The sequence below is a fragment of the Scyliorhinus torazame genome, chromosome 3 (genome assembly GCF_047496885.1).
Source record: "Scyliorhinus torazame isolate Kashiwa2021f chromosome 3, sScyTor2.1, whole genome shotgun sequence".
Lineage (NCBI taxonomy): Eukaryota > Metazoa > Chordata > Chondrichthyes > Carcharhiniformes > Scyliorhinidae > Scyliorhinus > Scyliorhinus torazame.
In genome coordinates this window covers 88785690-88813075 of record NC_092709.1, presented here as the reverse complement: position 1 = coordinate 88813075, position 27386 = coordinate 88785690, and the positions used below count along the sequence as shown (strand labels likewise).

At 44.5% G+C, this 27386-nt stretch overlaps 1 protein-coding gene across 1 annotated transcript in view; it reads left to right on the top strand.

Moving 5' to 3' along the window:
- The window catches only part of cpe (carboxypeptidase E), a 196383-nt gene that overhangs the window by 155910 nt on the left and 13087 nt on the right, over nucleotides 1–27386 (top strand). The window contains exons 4-7 of the mRNA XM_072495937.1: nucleotides 2691–2808; nucleotides 5345–5527; nucleotides 9034–9173; nucleotides 10870–10969. Of these exons, the coding sequence (XP_072352038.1) occupies nucleotides 2691–2808; nucleotides 5345–5527; nucleotides 9034–9173; nucleotides 10870–10969 (541 nt within the window). The remainder of the gene's footprint in view (nucleotides 1–2690; nucleotides 2809–5344; nucleotides 5528–9033; nucleotides 9174–10869; nucleotides 10970–27386) is intronic.

Here is a 27386-nt window from a genome sequence, read left to right as displayed (position 1 = left end):
ATTATTCAAATTCATTACACTCCACTTTGTTATCTTGTGGTGTCACCTCTATCAGGGGAACTATCGTGGGAGTTAGAAAGTTGAAATCAACGGTTATCTAAAGTGTCAGTAAAGGCCACATTTCTTTCATTAGTTGTCAAAGTTCCCTAGGTTGAAGCTTGAGAGCAAGCTGAAAAATTTGGAAGATCTGCGATAATTTATATGTAATGTTCTCACAGAACCCCCATATGCATACCTATTTTGCACCAGTTCAGCATTTAGCGCAGACTAAAAGTAAATGTAGAAAGGATGTTTATATGGAGGGCAGTGTAATTTAAATACTTTTGATGGATTCTTTGTGGGATTTTCAACTCTGTTGGGGAGAAGGGTTGCCAACTGTGATAAATGTATTCCTGGAGGTTTCACCACATGACTTTCCCCATGCTCCACGACCATTAGTCGGACAAGAAATCCATCCAGTGTCTTACTACGCCAACTGGAAAGCAGAAAAGACCATTACCTAATTGGATGGTGCTTGACATTCAGCCAATTATTCTTTTACCCCCGCCATTGTCAATATGATTATATCTGGTCAAAGGAAATGTTCAAAGAAAATGGCAAAAGAAAAAAAATAATTTTTAATGTCATTGTGATTTTCTTTTCTCGGGGTTGCACACAGCAACAACCGAGAGATTAATCTTCAATTCCTGGAGACTCCTGGCCAATCCTGGAGTGTTGGCAATCCTAGAGGCGTCTGCTTTGGAGTGGCGGGTGGGGTTGTTCGGGCATGATTTGGAAAGTGGCTCGGATTGCTGCTGCACAGTAACCCTCAACCTAACCATAAAGGTTTGAAATTCCTCAGCAATCAGTTGCCCTGCGATCAAATCCAGAGACTACGGCCTTTAAATTTGAAATCCTTCCCTTCGCCGCTCCGGGCTCAACATTACGATGCTACAAATGATGGGAAATACACATTATAATATACTCTGTCTTTTGCATCTTATTTGAATATTTCAGCAGACGTGTTGTAACATGCAAGTAGCAAATCACCACAGTTAATCATAACTCGACAAACCTATCCTGCAGCAGGCTGTCCAACCAATTTCTCATCCAGGTCTGCTGGCATTGTTTCAGGGAGCTGATGTACTGAAACTGCAATGGAAACCCTTGGTCCAGATCTCGATAGGATGTTGGAAACCATGGCAAACGGACACAATCATAAAGCGAGAGCTTGGCCAATCAGGAGTTAATTAATTAACCCCCCCCCCCCACTCCCAGGGGCTGTTATCAAGACCGAGGCTGACCGATTTCTTACTCGGGTATCACGGAATCTGTTGAAAAGGTGGATAAATAGAGTTGAGGTGCAGATCAGCCATAATTGAAATGAATGGTGTAACAAGCTCAAGGGGCTGAATGGCCTCCTCCAGTTGCAGCCTTCTATTTGATACACTAATTGGAGGAGGGGATATTTCTAATTATAAACTATTCAAGTTGTTCCAATTAGAAATATCAAAAAGCATTTTTGATGTGGATTTGTTCAAGTTTGTAACTGTTCATATTGTTGAATCGTTTCCAGAAATTTCCCCTTAAGTAACAGTGGTGACCCAAAACCAGCTGTGAAGGTCCAATACAGTGCGTGCGCTTTTCAAGAGCTGTGACCATGACTCGCGCGCTCGCCCTTTAACATTCTCTAATGTGGGAGGAAGGTCGACTGAGACAAGCAACATAAGCACCATACTTTGCTGGTCTGTATCGGTCCAAGGCTAGAAAAATGGCAGCCTTCAGTGATTTTTTTTTTGTTAGTGACAGGCTCTTACTCTGTTGTGGATTTCCTTTATTCCTGCTACTTTTGAAATTGGGCCAGCCATCAGGAGAAATTCTCTTTTGTAAGCTGTTTTTATATTGCTCTCATGCTGTGCAACTGCCGATGTATGGGTCCCACATAGCTAGCCAGCATCACTAAAGTGAAATTGCTGAGACCAGCAGTTAAGAAAACTCATTTTGCATGCTTCATAATTCTATGGCACCAGCACAGCACTCTAGCAATATAAAAGCGAGCACTAGCGTAATAAGTGTGATGGGAAAATCAATTGTAAGATAGAAGTTACTGAGTATCCTATGGTGATTCATTGCAGTCGTTGGCTCAAGGAATTTATCTACTGCCTATTTTATTAACTTGAGTTCAGGGACCAGTAATATGTGCTTTGCAGTGTCGCAATGCTGATAAATGTGCACAAGTATAGAAAGAGCCTTTGTTGCCCTGACTCTTTATGATAATGCATATGACTGAGTGTAACGTCAACGGTATTACTGTGTAGTATGTACTGTGCTTACTCATGTTTGAATTTGTTCCCAGCAAGTCCACTAGGTGGGGCATTTTCTCTCTGTTCACCTCAAACCACACAGATTCCTTGCACACAGAGGTGAAGCTGCAAGATGTTTTGGTCTGGGGATAGAAGAATGAAATCTTTGAATTAAAAAAGATAATGTCACAAGCGCAAGTGTAGATTGAAAGTATAAGGGACAAAGACTTTCAGAGCAAAAAAAAAATCCCAAACTGTTCCAGTAAAAACAACTGGTGTTCAAGAGCCTTCACATGCAAGTTGATAGTGTGCTTGTATGGGAGTGTTTTCATGACTGCTCCATGCTTCACTAGGATCTCATGTAAATGTGTGATACATTATTGTACTGAGAGAATCTTGTTCCTGCAGCTTGCGCCAGAGACCAAAGCTATCATTCACTGGATCATGGATATTCCATTTGTTCTCTCAGCAAATCTTCACGGTGGTGATGTTGTCGCGAACTATCCATATGATGAGACTCGCACTGGTAAATACAACAGAAAACTGATAATAAATGTTTGCTCGGCATATATGAAGCAAAATGTGAACAAAGTAAATTGTTGTCAACGTGCCAGTCTCTCCCAAGATCGCCACCTTCATGTCAAATCCAAACCTGTGGACAGGGGGCAGCATTTGTATCAATACCGAACCTGTGGACAGGCAAGGCACAGAGGAGGGACTAAATAATCATTGTCATCTGACTTTTGCGCGGAGCAGTTATTAGGCATGTTCCAACACAAATATTCGCTTTAATGCAAACTTCCCACTTTGAGCCAAATCAGGAACAGCCCCACCGGACTGACTGCGTAAATCATGTTCACTGATTTATTTAAATAGTCTCAAGATCTGGTGTAAATCTGGTCTGTGCAACTGGAGAGTTACACGCCAATTTTCAGTCCGAGCCTGACACTTTGCCAAATTCTGGCAAGATTCCGCCCATAATATTTTAAGATGCTTTTCTGGGCATTGTGGTCTTTAAAAAGTCAATTTTCAGATAAAAGCAGTTTCTACGCTTGAAACTATAGCACTGCAAAATATTGGCTTTTGAGTTAAAATATACTTGTAACTGGTCTTTCATTTCCTCTTTCCTTGATGTCTTACACTTTCTGAAATCAAAGCTTTTGTTTCACTGACAGTTTTGTTCTATCAAACCAATTATTTTCCTCACCCCTCTGGTTAGGTATCAAGGATAATGATAATGTAATCCATGCTTTGTTATCCTGGAAGTGATTGTAGAGGGAAATTGGCAATCCAGTATTATCCAGTGCTATGTTTTCATGAGACTTTAATCATTGCTTAGCAAATGTTGAAAATATTGTAAAATGTGCAGATCAAACTGCTACAAAACAGAATTCAGGTAGGTTACTAGGGACTGATCAGGTGCAATGAACTAGCAAATGAACTTGGACCCTCAGAAAGAGCCTATTTTTCTATTTTGTAGCTTTGAGAATAATAGCAGTTTGACCTTGCACAACATGTTGACCAAAGCTAGGTGGCACTAATGATTAGAGTAATTTACATAAAACCCTTAATGTGTTGACACAGTTTTAGCAATCAAAAATTTAGGATTTTTTTTTCATATCATGGTTAAATTGGAATTTAGATTTCAATACGGGTGATTAGATTGAATTAAACTGATTCAGAAATATGGCTTTCTGGCGCTTGGATGCTGAGCAACTGCTTAAGCCTTCAATATGCTGAACAGGAAGCACACCAAACTACAAGGCAGATGTGCACAATCTGCCATATTGGTAAAGGCCATAAAATTGGCATTCACTGTTCACTCGCTACCAGCTGTTAGAAAGTTTGCATATGCAATCCAATCTTTAACTCATTGATTCATGTCAGAGCACCGTTTGATGGATTCCAAGCACTGCCACCACCTCACCCCTGGTACTCTTAGTGGGTGAACTATAGATTGAAGTGTTTAATTTTTCAAAATTGTGCACAGATGCACATAATTGTACCTAGAGATATTTGCCAAGTCTAATTTTATTTAACATTTTATCTGACAGTTCAAGCAGTGGGGTTGACAAACTGTGAAAAAGCAAACGTGTATAAATTGACAGTGGAGTTTTTGCAGTCCTTAATTTACTGAATAGAAGAGATCTGGAAAATATTGTACTGATGTTTAGTATCTTTATTGCAACACTTTGTTCCCATGCCATTCCATCCTTCCCATGACATTCTTCTCATGCCATTCCTTCTTTCACTCACACATCATCCCTTTCTCCACCCTTTCCTTAAACCCATTTCACACCTCCCAGCTCCCCTCCCATGCCACACCTTTCCACTCCATTCAAGGAGGGCTTGCAGTCCCTCTCCTCCTGCCAGTCCCGTGCAGTCCCTCTCCCTCACATGTCATCTATCCCCTCCTTCCCATGTTGTTCCCCTTTCCCCCCACGTCAATCACCATCGGGGCTGGGGAGAGGTGAGAGCAGGGGTTGGGGCCCAGTAACCAAGGCCAAAATTTGCATCCCCATCTTCCACCTGGCTAACAATCGAGCAGCATCCTGGGCACCCCTTGCCGATGCAATTTTATACTCCGGTTCACTCCTTCCACTTTGGTCTTCGGGTGCTAGCCCAGTAACTGAGGTTGGGAAATGGTGGCAACTAGATACTGAGAGGCGCTTGTACCACGCTCGGCTCACCAGTTTTTAATAATAATCTTTATTGTCACAAGTAGGCTTACATTAACACTGCCATGAAGTTACTGTGAAAATCCAATCAATCCATCAACCGATGTGGACAGGCAGAAACAGTATTATTAGATAGAATTGCTCCAGATCTCATATCACAGACAGAAGTAAGTTCTGGTCAATCATCTAAAGTACACAATTGAATAACTTCATATCCAAATCCAACACTATGTTTGTGCAGTGAGCGAGTTGAAAGTGAATGAGCTAATTGAGACTTGCTAAACTGACACCTTGAAGTGACCATTACAGAAATAGCATTTGCAATGGAACTATTCATGTTTATTCAAACAAATTGCTTCAAAAATTGTATGCATGTTTTGGCAGGCTCTACCCATGAATATAGTGCTTGCCCAGATGATAAGATTTTTAAAAGCCTGGCTGAGGCTTACGCCTCTTTAAATCCGGTCATGTCTAACCCCAATAGACCACCGTGCCGCAAAAATGATGACGATTCTAGCTTTGTTGATGGAATAACCAATGGAGGAGCTTGGTACAATGTTCCAGGGGGTAAGTGAAAATGAATTCTTGAACAACACTATTAGATAATGGCATCAAATTCTACCCTGTGTAATAGTTAAATCATCAGAACCAATACCCGTTTCTAGTTATACATTATATGTATTTGAAAAGAATAAAAATGCATTTATACTGCCTTCCAAGTCCTCAACACCCCCTCAAAGGCTTCCACAGCCAAGCGATTAATTTAAAGTCCAGTGTCTATTGTCATGTGGGCAAATGGGGCAGCCAATTTACATATAAATCTACAAACAGTACATATGATAAATGACAAGTTAATCTGCTTGCTTCGTGGGATTAGTTGAGGGATGAATTTAACTCGGCCCCCACGATTACCCTTTGTATTCTTTGATCTTCATGCCCCCCTGATAAGTCAGATGGAATCTTTGTTGAAAGTTTCATCTGTAAAGTGGTATCTCTGGCAATGTACTAAACATATTACGGTTGCTTTTCTTCCAAATGATATGCTGTAGCCCTGGAGTCAACTTTGAAACTGCATACTTCTGACTCTGTGGCGAGATTGCTATGAACTAAGCTGAACAGTTGAGAAAAAGTGATCCATTTAAGGTAAAATTTGGTGTGGCCAGGGTTCCCAATGTTTTACGAACCCTTGGTTGACAGCAGCAATTATTTGAGAATCAGGCATGTTGACCTATTTGCCGCTGATTCTCCGAGCTATATATCTTTCAAAAAGGGCAGCACGATAGCATTGTGGATAGCACAATTGCTTCACAGCTCTAGTGTCCCAGCTTCGATTCCGGCTTGGATCACTGTCTGTGCGGAGTCTGCACATCCTCCCCGTGTCTGCGTGGGTTTCCTCCGGGTGCTCCGGTTTCCTCCCACAGTCCAAAGATGTGCAGGTTAGGTGGATTGGCCATGATAAAATTGCCCTTAAGTGTCCAAAATTGCCCTTAGTGTTGGGTGGAGTTACTGGGTCATGGGGATAGGGTGGAGGTGTTGACCTTGGGTAGGGTGCTCTTTCCAAGAGCTGGTGCAGACTCGATGGCCCGAATGGCCTCCTTCTGCACTGTAAATTCTATGATAATCTATGATGCTGACAGTCCTTGATTACTCAATCCCTTTGAATTGATCGTGTCCTTCATGTAATATTAGGTTATGGCACATTATAAGAGTTAAATTGGGACTGAGTACAGTACTGCTCACACACTGATACTGCTCACACAGTGATGTAAGAGAATATGTGACCAGCATCTAGGGGTCTGTGTAGTGTTGGACAGAGCTGTGAGTAGACCAGCATGGAGACAGCTTCAGTGTGCCTAGTACTTAATAAATACTTACGGTTGAACTACTTAAGACTATGAATACCTCAATATGACCTAACAAACTATGTCCAGCATCTTAACACACCTCAGAACTTTTTCTAATATTTTGCACCGCTGCAGTTGGGCTGATTGACCTATAATTACTCTATATATTCCTTCCTCACATTTTCAACAACATGAGCAGTCCTCCAGCGCCAGACCTGTACAGAGAGGATCAGAATATGGCGGTCAGAGTCTCTGTTATTTCCTTCCTTGCTTCTCTTAGCAGCCTGTGATGTATTTAATCTTGGCCGGATTATCTGACCCAGCCACCTTCAAAATAGTGCTTGGGACCTTTTACATCCAACAAAGCAGGCCTTGGTTTAATGCCTCAAATAATGGTCAGATGGCTCAGATAATGTATCACTGCCTCAGTACTGCACTGCAGTGTCAGCCATGATTCCTGTGCTCAAGCCCTGGAATGGGATTTAAACCCAGGATCTGTCAGTCAGAGGCAAGAGTACTACCAGCTGAGCCAAAGCTGACACTGGGTTGGTTGTCTGTAAACTTTAGAAGACAGAAACCCTATTTAATCTAATACTTCAATTATTTCTGGTAGCAACCTGAGCATCCATAGTTGAAGCAAAGTCTGCCCTTAGAGTCTTTTTGGTGGGAGGACCATTGCTGATTACAATGAAGCTGCCACATATTCCAAGATAGACTGCAATCATGCAAATCCCAGCATGGTGCTGCAGTTGTGGTCAATGGACTTAACTGATGAGCCTACTATTGTTGTATATTGCTATAGCCAGTCCCTAGTGCCCACACATATATGTAATGCTTTGTGGGTATTCTTCTTTGAAAAGTGATATTATTATGTGTCAGTTTCTTAAGCTGAGCGGCATCATCTGCCTCCAGTCAACAACATCAGTTGTTGGAGTACAGGAATGAGATAGAGGAATGAGATAGAGAATCTGGTGAACTGGTGTGATGACAATAATCTCTCCCTCAATGTCAACAAAACGAAGGAGATTGTCATCGACTTCAGGAAGCATAGAGGAGAATATGCCCCTGTCTACATCAATGGGAACGAAGAGCTTCAAGTTTTTAGGTGTCCAGATCACCAACAACCTGTCCTGGTCCCCCCCACGCCGACACTATAGTTAAGAAAGCCCACCAACGACTACTTTCTCAGAAGACTAAGGAAATTTGGCATGTCACCTATGACACTCACCAACTTCTACAGATGCACCATGGAAAGCATTCTTTTTGGTTGTATCACATCTTGGTATGGATCCTGCTCTGCCCAAGACCGCAGGAAATTACAAAAGGTCGTGAATGTAGCCCAGTCCATCACGCAAACCAGCCTCCCATCCATCAACGCTGTCTGCAATTCCCGCTGCCTCGGAAAGGCAGCCAGCATAATTAAGGACCCCACGCACCCCGGCATACTCTCTTCCACCTTCTTCCGTCAGGAAAAAGATACCAAAGTTTGAGGTCATGTACCAACCGACTCAAGAACAGTTTCTTCCCTACTGCTATTAGACTTTTGAATGGACCTACCTCGTATTAAGTTGATCTTTTCTCTACACTTTGCTATAACTGTAACATTATATTCTGCAGTCTCTCCTTCCTTCCCTTTGTACAGCATGCAAGAAACAATACTTTTCACTGTATACCAATACATGTGACAATAATAAATCAAATCAAATCATGTTTCTTACCTTCGGCCCTGAGCTCCTCCGGCCGTGCAGGCTCTGTGCTTCATGTTGTGTGCTCCACTCTGCCAGCCCAGTGGAGGTCACAAAAAAAAATAAAAAAATCTCATAATACCTACAAGCTGTTCAGTAGGACTTACATTCTGGCTGAAAAGTAAAATTTCTGTTACCATCTCTGTGATCAAGAACAATGGCTGCAATCCTGGATTAATGTATGGGTTTAGGCCACAGACCACCATTAATGTACTTGGAAACTCATCGTTTTGTAAGATTTTTCATAGTGTATTCTTACTTTAAGTAGGTACAGTGAATCAGCAGAGTGATGTCACCAGCATTTTAACTGGACATGGTTAACTTTTTTCTGAGTGACTAACTTAGTATAGATTAGAAATGGAACCTGTTCGATGTGACATATTTCCATGCACAGTGTTTTTCTTCTTTGCACCATCTCTTTTTTTCCCCAAATGTTTCAGTGAACATTGTCAGATCTTTACTTTTGTAACTTGTTATTTTCCAGGTATGCAAGATTTCAACTACCTGAGCAGTAACTGCTTTGAAATCACACTGGAACTAAGCTGTGAAAAATTTCCAGCTGAGGACATGCTCCCAAAGTATTGGAAGGAGAATAAAGATTCTCTCATTAATTACATTGAGCAGGTTAGTGAAAAATATCGAATAGATGGTGACATTTGATCGTGTCACTCTTCACTTAGTATATTATTTAGATTGGGCCAGATGTTCGTGGATTCAGTCCAACTCCAGAGACTTTTAAAGACGGCAGGTGGAACCCAGGTGCAGAGGTCCTGCACCCATTTTTGACATCCAATTTTTTTCCAGTAGGGGAAGGGGGTAGGGTGTGAATTTCACAGGCAGGAAACCCAAACTCAGCAGGACCATTTGAACTTAGTTTAAGCAGACCCCATTTGGGCTGATGCTACAGCCTTAACCTGCAGTATGAGAGTCACAAATTGTGAGAATAGATGTAAACTCATGTAAAGGGTGGAAAACATCTGTTTAAATATAATCTTCTGAGGCTTTTAAATAAACCTGCCCTTTAAACTTGAAAAATATAGGCTGGAGCTATCCGAGAGAATCTGCTGGACTTTTCTGATTGACAGGACATCTGATGCAGGTTAGAAGAAACTATAACCACCTGTTCCATAGTTTCAATAAAGACCTTTGTTGGCATTTGCTAAAGACTGTTATTACAGCTGAGGTAATTGTGAATACTTAGCTGTGTTTCAAAATCTACAAAAGGATCATCCCAGCAGGAGACTGAATTCACAGTTTGATTGACAGTTCAAAGAGACTATTAAAGGAGTAACTATCCTTGGGAGGTTGAATAAAACCTTTTTTGTTTTTTTCATAATAGGCAGATCCCCTGAGGAGATTTTAAAGCTTTGAATGGGTTTCATGAATGGGCATCTTTTTCACTGTCAAGTTTGTATGAATGAGAGCTGTACTAGATTGTTAGAATATGTTTTTTCATCTCTACTTGGTTCCCTAGGTCTGCGCGTGGTGGATACTGAGTGAATGACTATGGAGATAGCATGGGGGTGGGTTATGACATGGGTATAGAGGGGCATGGGAGTGGGTTATGAAATGGGTATAGACGGATGTGAGGGACATGGGTATGGGGAAACATGGGGGATGGGTTGTGATATGGGTATAGACGGATGTGAGGGACATGGGGGATAGGTGGGGGCATGGTTTAGCGTAGAGGGGATATTGAGTGAATGTTCAATGTGAAAATTGGGTGTAACGGGGCCCTTAAACTGAAGCAGGTCTGTCCAATTGAGAAATTTCCAGTTACCTGCCTTGGTAGCAAAAATCCGGCCCAACATGTTATTTCAGAATGGCTGTGATTGCAGATGGTGTGTTATTGGTGCATAGCTGTCTTGTATTCTTTGTTTAACATTGATACATTTCCAGAAATGAAGGTTGACAATATTTAAACTACAGTTGCATTATTCATGGGTGAAAGATCAACACCGATCAGAATGTCGTAGGTACCTTAAATACAAAGATAAGGCTGTTCTAGATCGGTATCTGTAAAAGGCTCTAATCATAACTAAAGAACACTCTTTCTCAAAGCTATCTTTTTGGCTTTCTGCCTCCTTTAATTTCTTGTGGTTAGCAATTTGAGTGTCATCCAATGCAAAGCAAATAGATAATTTTACAGATCTGTATTTTCTTCGTGTTCTCATCTCTAAAGTTGTCCTTATGCAGTTGTCTGGTGATTGTTTTTTTAAACAGTCCAGTTCACCAACAAATCTTCTACTCGAGACTCCCTCTAGGTGGAGAGTTATAGACGCCATTAGTCATTATTGACACAGTCATGATTGTGTTTCAGGTGCACCGTGGTGTTAAAGGGTTTGTCCGGGACCATCAAGGGAACCCAATTTCTAATGCCACTATATCCGTGGACGGAATAAATCATGATATCACATCCGGTACGTATGAACGCCTTTAACTTTCCAATTTTGGAAGGCAAAACTAAATTTAAGGAAGATAGAACATAGAACAGTACAGGCCCTTCAGCCCATGATGTTGTGCTGACCATTTATCCTAATCTAAGATCAACCTAACCTACACCCCTTCAATTTACTGCTGTCCATGTGCCTGTCCAAGAATCACTTAAATGTCCCTAATGACTTTGACTCCACCACCTCTGCTGGCAGTGCATTCCATACACCCACCACTGTGTAAAAAAACCTACCTCTGACATCTCCCCTATACCTTCCTCCAATCACCTTAAAATTATGTCCCCTTGTGACCGCCATTTCATAGAATTTACAGTGCAGAAGGAGGCCATTCAGCCCATCGAGTCTGCAGCGGCTCTTGGAAAGAGCACCCTACCCAAGGTCCACACCTCCACCCTATCCCTATAACCCAGTAATCCCACCCAACACTAAGGGGACTCCCTTACTCCACTCTGTGGAAAAGTCTCTGGCTATCCACTCTATCCATGCCTCTCATCACCTTGTACACCTCTGTCAAGTCACCTCTCTGCCTTCTTCGCTCCAGTGAGAAAAGCCCTAGCTCCCTCAACCTTTCTTCATAAGACATGCCCTCCAGACCAGGCAGCATCCTGGTAAATCTCCTCTGTACCCTCTCCAAAGCATCCACATCCTTCCTATAATGAGGCGACCAGAACTGGACACACTATTCCAAGTGTGGTCTAACTAGGGTTTTATAAAGCTGCGGCAAAACTTTGTGGCTCTTAAATTCAATCCCCCTGTTAATGAAAGCCAACACAAGCCTTCTTCACAACACTATCAACCTGGGTGGCAACTTTGAGGGATCTATGTATGTGGACCCCAAGATCCCTCTGTTCCTGCACACTTCCCAAGAATCCTGCCTTTAACCCTGTATTCAGCATTCAAATTAGACCTTCCAAAATGAATCACTTCACATTTATCAAGGTTGAACTCCATCTGCCACTTCTCAGCCCAGCTCTGCATCCTGTCAATGTCCTGTTGTAACCTGCAACAACCCTCAACACTATCTACAACTCCCCCAACCTTCGTGTCATTGGCAAACTTACTAACCCACCCTTCCACTTCCTCATCCAAGTCATTTATAAAAACCACAAAGAGCAGAGGTCCCAGAACAGATCCTTGTGGGACACCACTGGTCACCGACCTCCAGGAGGAATACTTTCCATCCACTACCACGCGCTGTATTCTTTTGGTCAGCCAATTCTGTATCCAGACAGCCAAATTTCCCTGTATCCCATGCCCCCTAACTTTCTGAATGAGCCTACCATGGGGATCCTTATCAAATGCCTTACTGAAATCCATATACACCACATCCATTGCCCGACCTTCAATGTGTCTCGTCACATCCGCAAAGAACTCAATGAGGCTTGTGAGGCATGACCTTCCCCTCACGAAGCCATGCTGACCATCTTCAACCAAACTATGTTTTTCTAAATAATCATAAATCCTATCTCTCAGAATCCTTTCCAATATTTTGCTCACCACAGACGTAAGACTGAAGGGTCTATAATTCCCGAGGATTACCCTATTCCCTTTCTTGAACAGGGGAACAACATTCGCGTCCCTCCAATCATCCGGTACTATTCCAGTGGAGAGTGAGGACGCAAAGATCATCGCCAACGGCGCAGCAATCTCCTCCCTCGCTTCCCGTAGTAACCTTGGGTATATCCCATCAGGCCCAGGGGACTTATCTATCTTGATGCTTTTCAAAATTTCCAGCACATCCTCCTTCTTAATATCAACCTGTTCAAGTCTATTAACCTGGTTCACACTGTTCTCATGAACAACAAGGTCCCCCTCTCTAGTGAATACTGAAGCAAAATATTCATTTATAGCCTCCCCCATCTCCTCAGACTCTAGGCACAAGTTCCCTCCACTATCCCTGATTGGTCCTATTCTCACTCTGATCGTCCTTTTATTTCTCACATAAGTGTAGAATGCTTGGGGCTTTCCCTAATTCTTCCCACCAGGGCTTTTCATGCCCCCTTCTAGCTCTCCTTAGTCCATTTTTGAGTTCCTTCCTGACTACCTTGTAACTCTAGAGCCATGCCAGATCCTTGCTTCCTCAACCTTACGTAAGCTTCCTTCTTCCTCTTGACAAGAAGCTCCACTTCTCTTGTCATCCAATGCTCCTTCACCTTACCATTCCTTCCTCGTCTCAGTGGGACAAAACTATCCAGCATTCGCAGCAAGTGCTCCTTAAACAACCCCCACATTACTGTTGTGCATTTCCCCAAGAACAATTGTTCCCACTTTATGCTCCTCAGCTCCTGTCTAATAGCAGTATAATTTCCCCTCCCCCAATTAAATACCTTCCCATACCGTGTGTTCCTATCCCTCTCCATGACTATGGTAAAGGTCAAGGAGTTGTGGTTAATCTCACCAAAATGCTCTCCCACTGAGACATCTGACACGTGGCCTGGTTAGTTGCCGAGCACCAAGTCCAATATGGCCTCCCCCCCTAGTCAGCCTATCTACAAATGGAGTTAAGAATCCTTCCTGTACATGCCTGACAAAATCTGCTCCATCCAAACCATTTGCACTAAGGAGGTTCCAGTCAATATTAGGGACGTTGAAGTCACCCATGACAACAACTCTGTTACTTCTGCACTTTTCCAAGATCTGCCGCCCAATCTGTTCCTCTATCTCTCTGCTGCTATTGGGGGGGTCTGTAGAAAACTCCCAATAAAGTGATTGCTCCATTCTTGTTTCTGACCTCCACCCACACTGACTCAGTAGACAAAGCCTCCTCAACTACCTCCTTTTCTGCAGCTGTGGTGCACTCCCTAATTAACAGCCACTCCCCCCCCCCCCCCCCCTCTTTTAGCTCCCTCCGTATTCTTCTGAAAACATCTAAACCGCGGAACATCTAACAACCATTCCTGCCCCTGTAAACGCCATGTCTCTGTAATGGCCACAACATTGTAGTTCAAAGTACTGATCCATGCTCTTAAGTTCATCTCCCTTATTCCTGACACTCCTTGCATTAAAACCGACACACTTTAACCCACTCCACTAAGTGCAACCTTGCCCTATCAACTGTCTATCCTTCCTCACAGACTTGCTGCATACTATTTCTGCCTGTTCAACAGCTACCCTATCCTCTGATCCATAGCTCTGGTTCCCATCCCCCTGCCAAACTAGTTTAAACCCTCCCAAAGAGCTTTAGCAAACCTCCCACCCAGGATATTGGCGCCCCTCTGGTTTACGTGTAATCCGTCCTTCATGTACAGGTCCCACCTTCCCCAGACGATATCCCAATGATCCACATATTTGAAGCCTTCCCTCCTGCACCAACCCTGTAGCCACGTGTTCAGCTGCACTTGCTCTCTGTTCCTTGCCTCACTAGCACGTGGCACCGGTAGCAATCCTGAGATCACTACTCTGCTTGTCCTGCTCTTTAGCTTCCAACCTAACTCCCTAAAATCACTTTTTAGATCCTCATCCCTTTTCTTAGCTATGTCGTTGGTGCCTATGTGCACCACGACTTCTGGCTGCTCCCCCTCCCCCTTAAGAATCCTGTAGACTCGATCTGAGACATCCCTGGCACCCGGGAGGCAACATACCTTCTGGGAGTCTCGTTCGCGACCATAGAATCTCCTATCCATTCCCCTGACTATTGAGTCTCCAATCACTATTGCTTTTCTATTCTCCCACCTTCCCTTCTGAGCCACAGAGCCAGGCTCAGTGCCAGAGATCTGGCCGCTAGGGCCTTCCCCCAGAAGGTCATCCCCCGCCCCCCCCCCAACAGCATCCAAAAAGATCTGGTGCATTTGGCTGTAAATCAGTCTTTGCTGATCTTTATTAATTGATTGCAAACCTTCATGTAAGAAATGTTACATTTTGCTTCTCCACCATCTGTGAACCAACGCCTCCAAACCTCCCTTAATGACGCCACCTTCATTTCCTGCAACCAACGTAACTCCAATTAGAGTTGCCAAAATTGCCTCAAATACAAAGGTGATCAGATAGAAGCAGAAGACTGTGGAGTAGTACAACACAGAATAATAATAATAATCGCTTATTGTCACAAGTAGGCTTCAATGAGGTTACTGTGAAAAGCCCCGAGTCACCACATTCCGGCACCTGTTTGGGGAGGCTGGTACGGGAATTGAACCCGCACTGCTGGCCTTGTTCTGCATTACAAGCCAGCTGCTTAGCCCACTGTGCTAAACCAGCCCCCAGAAAGAGGCCATTGAGCCAATTGAGTCTGTGCCAGGTGTTTAGAATTCTGTTAGTCCTACCTTTAATACATTCTCCTTCAAATATTATCCAATTCCCTTTTGAAGGCTGCAATGGAATCTCTATCCTCTCGGGCAGGGCATTCCAAACCCTAACCATTTATTGCATTAAACCTTTTCCTCAACTTGCTGCTGATTCATTTGCCAATCAGCATCAATCACCATGCATCCTTGTTCCAGACAGGGCCTAAGGATAAATCCAGTAATCGCAGGCCATCAGTTTAACTTCAGTAGCATGAAAGCTTTTGGAAACAGTAATCCAAGGCACTATTAAGAGTCACTCGGACACAGTTAAGAAAAGCCAGCACAGATTTGTTAAAGGCAAATGTTTGACTAACTTAATTGAATTTTTTTGATGCAGTAACAACAAGGAGGATTGATGAGGGAAATTCAGTTGATTGGTGTATATGGATTTCCAAAAGGTGTTTTCTTTTGGATCAGAGGAAGATACACAGCGAGGTTCCCCAGGGCTGGATACTGGGACCGCCGACTTTCTTGACACATGTTAGCCACCTAGGCTTGGGCGTGCAGGGCATAATTTTGACATTTGCAGATGATGAAAAACTTGGAAGTATTGTGAACCCGGAGGAGAATAGTGATAGATTCAAGAGGACATAGACTGGTGGGTGGAATGGGCTGACAGATGGCAGGTGAAATTTATTGCCTTAAGTGTGAAGCAGTACATTGTGGTAAAGAATGAGGAGGGCCATATAAAAGGGTACAATTCTACCCTTTAGGAACAGATTGATCTGCAGTATATATGCACGAATTGGTGAAGGTGGCAGATTGAGAAAGAGGTTAAAAGAGCATATGTGATCCTGGGGGTTGGAAATACAGGCATGGAGAGTGAAAGAAAAAAGGTAATGACTAACCTTTATAAAACTTTGGTTTGGCCTAAAATGGAGTATCGGAGGGAAGGTGTTCACTGTAAATGCAAGTGGTAATATGGCCGCAAAATCTCGTGAGAGCTGGAAAATGAGAATCTCGCCGACGAGATTGCTTTTTCGATCCCTCCACCCGCCAGTGACATACAGGTTCCTGCCCAGGCAGGTTGAGAACCTAATTTCAATACATTAACATCTCATCAGTGTGTTTTCCCCACCTTATCGTCCCCTCCACATTAGGAATTCCCCCCTCGTCGACATACGGTGATGTTGGCAAGGTTTACACCAGGTTTTTTAAAATGGGAACTAGGTGAAGGGAGCCTGACGGGGCATTCAGGTAAGCATAGCCACCGGAGGGAGAGGAATGTGCCCAGGTAATACTTTGGCACCGAGGAGGCAGCGGGCGGTGCTGGCAGGCCTCTCTGCAGGGCTCCATTGGGGGTGGGGCGGGGGGTTCTCCTTATCCATTGGGGGATGAGGGGGCTACCTGTCAGGGGGCGGTTTCCAATTTATATGTGGGGGGGGGGGGTAGGGATTTATTTTTCTAATGGATACCAGAGTGCCCTTTAAAAACATTGTCCCCGGGCAGTAGGTGGCGCATGGGTTAGCCCTGCAGTCTCACGGCGCCGAGGTCCCAGGTTCGATCTCGGCTCTGGGTCACTGTCAGTGTGGAGTTTTCACATTCTCCCAGTGTTTGCGTGGGTTTCGCACCCACAACCAAAAAGATGTGCAGGGTGGGTGGATTGGCCACGCTAATTTTTAGTGGGTACACTAAATTTAGAAAAAAACATTGTCCCGATCTTGGGATTCCCGGCGTTGGCAGATTTTGTCAGCCCTGTCCTGTCCTGCCAGCCTGATGGCATGGGCCACACCTCCATTTTCTTTGCACAGAGTGCTGCACAATGTGCTGAGAAAAGCACGGTGTGCACACTGTATTTCTCCCCTCAACCAGCACTGGCCTAAAATGGAGTATTGGGGGAAGGTGTTCACTGTAAATGCAAGTGGTAATATGGCCGCAAAATCTCGTGAGAGCTGCAAAATGAGAATCTCGCCGACGAGATTGCTTTTTCGATCCCTCCACCCGCCAGTGACATAATGAGGTTCCTGCCCAGGCAGGTTGAGAACCTAATTTCAATGCATTAACATTAACCAGAGATGAGAAAATTCTGGCCATTATATCTAATTCTGGACACGGGAGTTTAGGGAAAATGTGAACATTTCAGAGAGGGTGCTGGAAAGATTTGTGAGAATGGCTCCAGGTATGGGGGGTCGTGTGTACCATCTACAAGATGCACTCGCCTTGGTTCCTTAGGCAACACCTTCCAAACCCTACCATCTGGAAGGACAAGAGCAGCAGATACCTGGGAACCACCTGGAGGTTTCCGTCCAAGTCATTCATCACCCTAAGTTGGAAATATATCACCGTTCCTTCACTGTCGATGGGTCAAAATCCTGGAACTCACCCCCTAACACCACTGTTGGTGAAGCTGCACCTCAGGGACTGCAGCGGTTCAAGAAGGCAGCTGACCACCACCGTCTGAAGGGCAACGAGGGGTGGTAAATAAATGTTGGCCGAACCAGCAATGCCCACATGCCGTAAATTAATTTTTATAAATTCCAGTTGTGTGGATAGACTGGAGAACCTGGGGTGGTTCTTTTTACCAAAGAGTAGGTTGAGAGCAGTAATTAAAAACACAGCGTTGCACGTGGGGTCCCGGCCAATGGAGGGGCCCCATACCAAGAGGTGTTTGTGGTCTGGGAGCATCAATCAGAGCCAGAGATCTCCAAATTTGGTGATGGGCTCAAGAGCCTATCAATAGGAAATACAGAACAGCATCGCGCTGTGATTGGTGGATTCCCCTTTAGAGCAGAAACTAGTTTGCCAGACGTTGAGAGGTTGTGGAGACAGAGCAGCTCAGATGGATCTCCTGAATTGGTCTGAAGTTTCTGAAATTTCATTGAATGAAGCAGCAGCCAGGTTTCTGACATTCGCCTCGGCGGTCAGCCTGAAGCGAAAGTGAGGTCGCCAACCTAACATTCGAGTGCGACGTGAGGAGAAGGCACTGGCCAATGCTTATTGAGAAGAGCAGTGGCAACTCTTGACCTCCAGGCCAGAGCTGAGTAGGGCGGGCAATCAACCAAATTAAGAACACAGTCAAGGGCAGGTAAAGCCAGCATCCAGTCGAGGCCAGGCACCCAACCAGGAGCACCCGTGGTCATGGATGCTGAATGCCCAGCCACCCGAGCAAGAGCCAAGAGGTGAGCAGTCGGGAGGTGCGAAGGCCAGGCAAGCATCGGCATCGTGGTTTTTGAGGAGCAGTGGGGCACCTCAACCAGTGGTCAGGGCTGACAGGGAGAGGATTGGGTGGCAATGAGACTGGCGAGGGCAAAAGCAGAGTCCAGGCCAGACAGCCAGCAGCCGCCAGTGAACCACCACTAGCACAACTGCTAGCTCAGGTCATCAAGGGAAGCAACTATTGGGCTGACTTGACCCCCAGGCCTGGACTGTGGAGGACAAATAAGCCTGCTCTTTCTGAAGATCCAAATTGTTGAAATCAAGATCATTCAATATGAAGAAACACTGGAAGTCAAAAACGCAGCAAGTTGAAGCTAAGGCAAGAGACAAAGGTAGGAAAAAAAGCAATTTGGCTCTTTCTTTAAAAGGTTTGCTGCATTAAGGACTGCCCAAACTGCATATTCATCCTCAACTACAACATCCACCAAAAGTTTTGGTGACTTGCCTGATGACATTGACCTGCCAATTTTCAGAGATAACCCATCACCTGAAAAACTTGAACAAGAAGTGGACTCTGAAATGGGAATAGAACTACAAGATACGGCTCAAGCTTATTGTTCTGCAGCTGAAGTGAGGGAAGAAACCTACCCTGAAAGCATTGCCTTCTGGCCAAAATCTGTTCTAATGGGTATATTGAATTTTTGTAATAAATAGACCAAAGGACATAGTTAATATGAAGAATTTGAGAAAAGAGTTTGAGGTTTGAGGCCGAAAGCTGTTTAAAAGCATGAGTCACATTTTCTGAGGGTGAAGAGGAATGATATGATGGAAAGAAGAAATTGGTTTACTTTTTCAGACACCTCTAAGGCACTGTTCTGTTGAAACAGTCATTTGTCAATGGGTACGCTTAACTGGAGAAATGTTGGTAGAGATATTGCTGATCATGAAACTGTCAAAAATCATATTAAGGCTGTGTGTGCGTTCGTTCAAGGATGTAAATTATCTGGAAGAATTGGTTCTACGTTATCTGCTCAGTTTGATAAAGAATGTTCTTACTGGAGGAAAGTGCTGAGACCTGTTGTTGCCACAGTCAAGCTGCTGTTTTCCTTGTGACTACCTCTAAGAGGACATACGAGCCATCAGTGTAAAGTCGAAGAGGTAAGTTTTTTTTTTTTTAAGCCTGCCTTGAATATCTCAGTAAATTTGACGAGCTTCCCAAAGAGCATTTTAAAAGTTATCAATATTGTGACTCGGGTAGGACCAACTTTTTAACGGATCAAATCTATGATGACTTCACTATAATGACAGAGCAGCTCTGAAACCAATTCACTACTGAAGTCACAGATGCCAAAAACTATTCCATAATAGTTGATGCAACACCAGATGTGAGTGATGCAGACCAATTAACATTAATTTTAAGATATGTGACCAGCGATCGTGAAGTTGTAAAGCAAGTTCTGTTTTGTCCAGCGACAATCCCACACTTCTGAGTGTCTGGAGACAACTGTTTTGGAAATCATTGCAAATTTAGGTTTGGACATCAAAAATTGTCGCGGGCAGAATTTTGATAATGCCGCAAATATGGCAGCAAAATATTCAGGTCTACAAGTAATTCTGAAAAATGCAAGCATTATTCATAGCATGTTCCAATCACTCATGGAATTTAGCCTGAAATCCAACAGCTGAATAGTGTGTGGCAGCCGTACATTTTATTGACTTTGTTCAAAACTTGTATGCCTGGTTTTTGGTTTCCACTCATTAGTGGAATATGCTACAATCACGTTTGGAAGAGACACATAAAAAATATTTGATGGTCAAAAGAATTTGTGACACCAGGTGGTCCGCTCGTGCAGATGCTGTTTTGGCTTTAGGACTAAACCTAGTCGATATAAAGGAATATTTATCAGACATGGTCACATCAAAACCAGAGAAACCACATCTGAAAGCTGATGCAAAATCCTTAGCACAGAAGTTTGAAAATTGCAGTTTTTACTGTTTTGTGCTATCGTTTACTTCAAAGAATGAATGCCACCAGCAAAATCACTGCAAAATGTTGAAACAACTTTATTGAATGTTTCACAATTGTTAGTCTCAGTTAGAAGTTTTGTCATTGAAGTTCAAAATGACTATACCTCAGTGGAATCAGGGGCACTAACATTAACAAAGAATGCAAGTCCCTCTGGTGGTGACACGTGTACAAAACACCGGATTTTTTTTGATGAAACTAGAGACACTTTAAAAGGGAAAGAGAAGTTCACCATTGAGACTGCCAATGTTATTTGTGACAAAATAATGGTGCAATAGCAGAGTAGAAGTGAATCTTCAAAGAAGACTGCTGGATTATTTTGCATGCTTTTTGACAAAAGATTGGATGAGAATGCGAAGAGCTGTTGCAGTAAGAGACAAATTGAATTCTACCCGGAGGACATAGACACAAATCCTTTTGAAGATCAAGTGAAACAATAAATTTATTTAATCTATAATGATGAGCTCTATGCATTGAGATCACCAGCTGATTTGTACAAGCATGTAAGTGATGGTTTTCAGGCAACCTTTTCATATGTGGAAACTATTCTGAAAATATTTTTGACAATACCGGCCACAAATGCTTCTGGTGAATGCTTTTTCTCCGTATTGAAAAGAGTGAAAAATTATCTGTGAAGTACTTTGAGTCAGGAACGTTTGACAAATTCAGTAATACTGAAAATTGAAAATGCACCCGTATAAGGTTTTACCTAGGATGATGTGATCAATGATTTTGTGAAGAAAAAGTGCAGAAGAAAAGCTATCTAAGTTGCCATGGATTGCAAACAACTGATGAAGCGAGAAAACTATAAAAAATCTGTCCCCAACAGGTTCTCCAGTCCAAATACCGTTATTCAAGAGAGAACATGTGCTGGTCAGATATAATGGCTGGAGGTCACATGCAGACAGTTATAACGGATGAGTAACCACCATTCCTCCATTGCTCTCCATACTGGTCTTTTCTTCTCTTCTGGACAAAGTACGGAATCCAGACATTGATATTAGACTTGGACTGGACGTTCCACTTCATTGGAGTAGTTGCTCTTGAACTGGACTTTCTCCGTCTCATTCTCTCCTACACTGGCCTGTGCAGTGGTGCAATCATATCATCGGCTGATTCCTCCATCTCATTGCTCAGCAGCCAGTTTATCTTTGCACGCCTCAAGATACACGGATTGCAATATTGACCACCTCGACTGTCATTCTAACAACAGGTAAGCTTGGATTTCAGTTTACGAATTACAGTACTGGCTATTCGTTGTCATAAATTGGATCAGGTGAGAAAAGCTGTGTGAAACTCGATGGCTTTACAGTGGCCCTTTCTTGCCTGGTCCACGAATGTTGGGCCCCCCACGGACATTGGGACACCCCCTGTGGTGGATATGGGGAACTCCCCACAGGCAGAAGTAGACTACCAACTTGTCACCCCCCCTCTCCCCACACAGAAAAAGAGAACACCCCTACTATGGAGGAGGGTAACACGCCTGCCAGTTCTCCCTGGCATTGCCCCCTGAGCTACAGGCATCTACGCATTCATGGTGTGGTCATCACAACTGGTTTCCTTTTTTGTAAACCAGTAGTTATTTGCACCGGCGTGACTTCACGCCGCCAGGGGAGAGGATATGTCGTGGGCGGATGTTAGGGCGGTAAGCCTGATAATTAGATGTTAATGTAGGTGTGAACCTGATTACGTCCCCGGTGTGGGCTGGGGAAGATCTCAAACTGTGATCTTGCCGGCACAAATCCCGTTTTTGTCCACTTGTGAGATTCAGCAGCGATTATGGGATTTTCATCCACGGTCAATGGGGACAGATGATTCCACCCCAGTATGGATTCAGCAGTTGCCACTTTACACCTCTAGATCCACCTTTTGCTCCATGTCCCATTAAAACCCCACTTTTGCCTTGCGTATAGCCTTTCTTGACGTTTGCGCCCAAATCTTCTTGAGGACCCGCAATCTCTATCGGATTACCACTTCGCTCCTACTTTACTCATTCATGCCAGAGCCAGACATTTCTGGCCAGGGTTTCTGATTCAGACTTTTCTAGAAATGGTGCCACTCCATCTTTTTTTATGCCATATGCTGCTGTGTTCCAGCAAGTAAATAGTTCAAATGTCCCAAAGATTCTTTCAAAACCTATGTAGAGAAGGTAAGTGGGCAAGAGGTAAGTTTGGTAAGGTAAGGGGTTAGTTCGGGTGGGTGATGGGGTAGATGACAGGGCAGCAGCTGTTTAGGGCGATGGCAGCTGGGTAGGGTGGTAGGTGGGTGGGGTGGTAAGTGGGTGAAATGTTAGTGGCAGCTGGGTGTGGTGGTAGGTAGTTGGAGTGGAGTGTGGGTTGGGTGGTAGGTAGATTGGGTAGCAGTTTGTCATTTGGGTGAGGTGGTAAGGTGGAAGAATGAGTAGGTGGGTGAGGGGGTAGTCCGATCTGGACGGTGGCTAGTCACGTCAGGCTGGGGGGTAGTCGGGGGTCATGTTGTAGTCAGGGGGCTGAGCGGGAAATTGGGAGGGGGGCAGTATGAGTGATCGGGGGTTCAGTTGAATAGTTCCCCAGGAGTTAGACTAAATTTTTTTCTGTATAACATTTTCCTGGGTAACTATCCAGGTAAGCAAGTCGGAACCAACATTGAGTTGTGGACTTTTCAGATGGTCCCGGGGAGCAGGGGAATTGCCCATTCATTCAGAGACCAGAAGATCCGGACCGTAGTCTCTCCTGCTTTTTGCATAACAGACTTTCCCATTTGATTTTGCTCCCTCGCTCCTTTCCATGCCTCTTCACTTGCTTAAAAGCGGTTACATTTCTAGCTTTCTTCAGTTTGCCAGGAAGATCATCAACCCCAAATATTACCTTTCTTTCTTTCCCCGCTGTCGATCATTGAGAATTTTCTGTTGATAATTCAACTTTGTTTGGGCGAGCTGTCATTGGAGGCGTGACCAGTGCTGGCAGCTTGGGCTGAGTGTGCTGATGAGGTCCAGGGCCCAGTTTCCACCAATCCTCAGCCTCTTGGTTGAGCTGCATGCTTGTCATGTCTGAGCCAGTAAATGGAACCAGACCATTTTTTCCAATCTTGGTGTTCAGGAGAATAGAGGAGGAAACTGATGGGATGGGGGCAAAATTGTTGTGCTAATTTATTAAATCTCTGGGACAGGAATTCCATTCTAGAGATGCCCTTATGTAACCCGCATGTTTGAACTGAAATGTTATGGTTAAAGTTTCTTGATTTATATTTTGTAAAGCATCAACAGCAGGACGCCTTATGACGCAGTTCAGGTCCACCTCAGGACGTGATGGTTAAATAAGGTGTTCTCATAACGTGGTCAAGCAGGTTGAGTGTGTCGACCTGCAAAATCCTTCCAACATGCCAATGGCTGGCGGTAAGAGTGGGAGAAATTCCTGGTCAGCCACGCTTGATGTGGAGTGGTGCCTCCTCAAGCTATAGTCCCTGGTGACATACTAATGACCTGCTCCAAGAATAACGAGCTATAGGAACAGCCGAAAGTCCACCTTAGTGCACCACTAGGTGTGGGTATAGAATTGGAATTGGAAATCAACTGCGCAAACATTTATTTTACTGGGATATGGTTCTGCAAAATCCTTAAGGATGTTTGTAGAATTCAAGCATTATCAATAGACCCAATTTCACAGTGAGAAGAGAATCGGGTCACTGAAGAGTTTGAAGTCTGATGGATTTCTCTGAGTGAGTCATAAAATGCTTTCTGCACTGAGTTCTCTGATGCTGAAAAATAATGTAAAACCATTCGATCCTCACTATTTGGCTCTGAAATTCTCCCTTGAAAGAAGTCTTTTACTGTCAATGCATGGGAATATTTGAAAGTTAATTAAAATTCAAATAGCACAATCATGAAACAAGCACAAAAGAGGTAGGGACACACGCTAAGGGTGGCACGGTAGCACAGTGGAGGTCTGTTGGCTCACAGCGCCACGGACCTTGGTTTGATTCCAAACACGGGTGACTGTGTGGAGTTTGTACATTCTCCCTGTGTCTGCATGGGTTTCCCCCAGGAGCTTCAATTTCCTCCCACAGTCCAAAGACGTGCAGGTTAGGTGGATTGGCTATGCTAAATTGCTCCTTATGGCAGGGTTGCGGGAATAGGGTGGGGAATTTGGGCCAAGGCATGGTCTTCCGAAGGGTCAATGCAGACCCGATGGGCCAAATGGCCTCTTCTGCATTGTAGGGATTCTATGATTCACACGTGGTTGGCAACAGCAGTGATATACTTTAGTAGAGAGGCTGTGATTTGTTCCTGCCTCTTGCAGCTGTGGAGGAGAAAGGAGGTTGGACAGATGTGAAGCCGCTTTGATGTCTTGCTGTCAGGACGTCTGGAAAACATCAGCCTGGGGGGGTACTTGTTCCCTTCCAATGCCCATCGATAATCCAATCCCTTCCCTTCTGTCCCTCGGCATACTTTCAAAAGATCAATAATCAGACCCGAGTTTTGTTTACACTTGCTCTAAATCAATAACCAGTGAAAAATTAATACTTACATCTGCAAGGGTGGAAAAGAGAAGAGTGCTCAATTACAGATGATTCGCAAACTATTTTGAAACATTTATTGACTTTCCACCATGATCTCATCTGGGAGTGACTGCATCACATCTGCACTCGAGTACAGCCAAAGTGCGGCTGAAAGCTGTGTTTAAAGATCAGGTCAAGGACCAATGGCTCTTTTCAATAGATGTGTGAAACTCTTCCCAACTTAACCTCTTACTCCAAGATTTATGTTGGACCAGCTGCAGAATAAAAAAAGGTCATAACAGCTGTGTGAACCAATGGAGATCTGACTTTGTGTACAGTGCTGAGGGAAGCAAATTCACAGTTTTTATCTAGTTTGTGTTTCAACACGACCTGACAAATTAAGAATGTGGTTCCGAGAAGAAATATGAAGGGAAATTGTTTTCAGCTAAACGATGTTGGACTCGTGGAACAGGGGAATGAATTTCCTCAAAAGGTTCTCCAGCACCACTGTGGTGTTGGGTGTTCTGACACACAGATGAGCCAACACGGTTGTATATGGTACAACGCTATTTTATTCAAACTTACTATGTACAGTTTTGTCTTTGCACTCTGCACGTGGGGGTTCCCTGCTTGTGATGTTGTAACAGCTCTTCTGTTTCTTTGTCCCCAGACCTACTGACCACCAGGTGTCGTGCTCGTGCTTTTTATGTGGTTGGTGTTCTTGTCTGTGATTGGTTGTGGTGTTGTGTGCTCTGATTTGCCTGTTGGTGTGTCCATCATGATGTGTGTGTTTGAATATCATGACATCCCCCCTTTTTACAAAGATATGTGCCTACGTGGTAATAAATATGATCGTGTCGTGAGTGCATTTAAGAGTGTGTGTGTGTCGTGTGCAGCATGTGCATATGACGGAACTATGTACATGGGGCGATGTCGGGTGCGTCACATGAACCAAGTTGTACCATAACATAAATGCGAACGAGAGAAGAAGAAAAAAAAAACTTGAACAGTTGTCCAGTCAGACGACATCTGGAACGATAAACAACAACAGGTTATCATGTAAAATTGTGCAACTTGTTAGACATATAATACCGTTCATAAGTCCAGTCTAATGGGCTTGCGACGAGTTCGGGTTGACCGCCTCAAGGGTGGATCAAGAACCACCGGCTGCTGTGCAGGCATGGCCATGGGTGGCGATGGAAAGGGCGTGATGTGCGGCAGCTCCACAAAGTCATCCTCGGAAGCCTGTTGAGGATCTGGCGTGTGCGTACTGTGTGGCTGTGAGCGTGGAAGTCGGCGAAGGGCGCGCCGATTGCGGCGACGCACTGAACCATCCGGCATGCGAACCAGGAACGAGCGGGGAGCCACTTGTCGGAGGACTTCGGCCGGTGCTGACCAGCCACCATACGGTTGATGGACGCGTACTTTGTCTCCGGAGGACAGGGGGGGCAGGTCCGTCGCTCGTGTGTCGTACCGACTTTTCTGGCGATCACGCTGCATTTGCATGTTCCGAAGAACCGTCTCATGGTCTGTTGTTGGTGCCAGGATGGAAGGTACCGTCGCCCTGAGGGAGCGACCCATTAGTAGCTGCGCTGGCGAGAGACCAGTGGATAGCGGGGCCGATCGATAGGCCAGCAAGGCAAGGTTAAAGTCCGATCCGGCAGCAGCCGCCTTGCACAGGAGCCGCTTGGCGATGTGGACACCCTTTTCAGCCTTCCCGTTCGATTGTGGATGTAGAGGGCTGGATGTCACATGAGTGAAACCATATGCTGCGGCAAAGGACGACCATTCACGGCTGGCGAAGCAGGGTCCATTGTCTGACATGACAGTCCTTGGAATGCCATGGCGAGCAAATGTTTCCTTGCAGGCCCCAATGACTGCGGACGACGTCAGATCATGGAGAGGCATGACTTCCGGGTAGTTTGAGAAGTAGTCTATAATAACTATGTAATCTCTGCCGAGCGCGTGAAATAGGTCAACACCCACCTTCGCCCAGGGGGACGTCACCATCTCGTGTGGTAGAAGTGTTTCCGGAGGTTGCGCCGGCTGAAACCTCTGACAGGTTGTGCAGTTGAGCACCATGTTGGCTATGTCTTCATTAATACCCGGCCAATATGCCGCCTCCCGGGCCCTTCGTCTGCATTTTTCGACGCCCAAGTGGCCTTCGTGTAGTTGAAGAAGAATCATCTGGCGCACGCTGTGCGGAATAACGATCCTGTCTGATTTCATAAGGACCCCGTCTATGTTGGTAAGATCATCTCGCACATTATAAAACTGGGGGCACTGCCCTTTGAGCCACCCTTCCGTCATGTGGCGCATCACTCGCTGCAGAAGGGGGTCAGTCGCCATCTCTGCACGTATGTGGGCCAGACTAGGATCATCAGCTGGCAGATTTGCTGCTGTCAGAGTTACGTGTGCCTCAATTTGACGCACGAACCCCTCCGCATCTGGTGGTGTGCTCACTGCTCGGGAAAGAGTGTCCGCCACGATGAGATCCTTCCCCGGA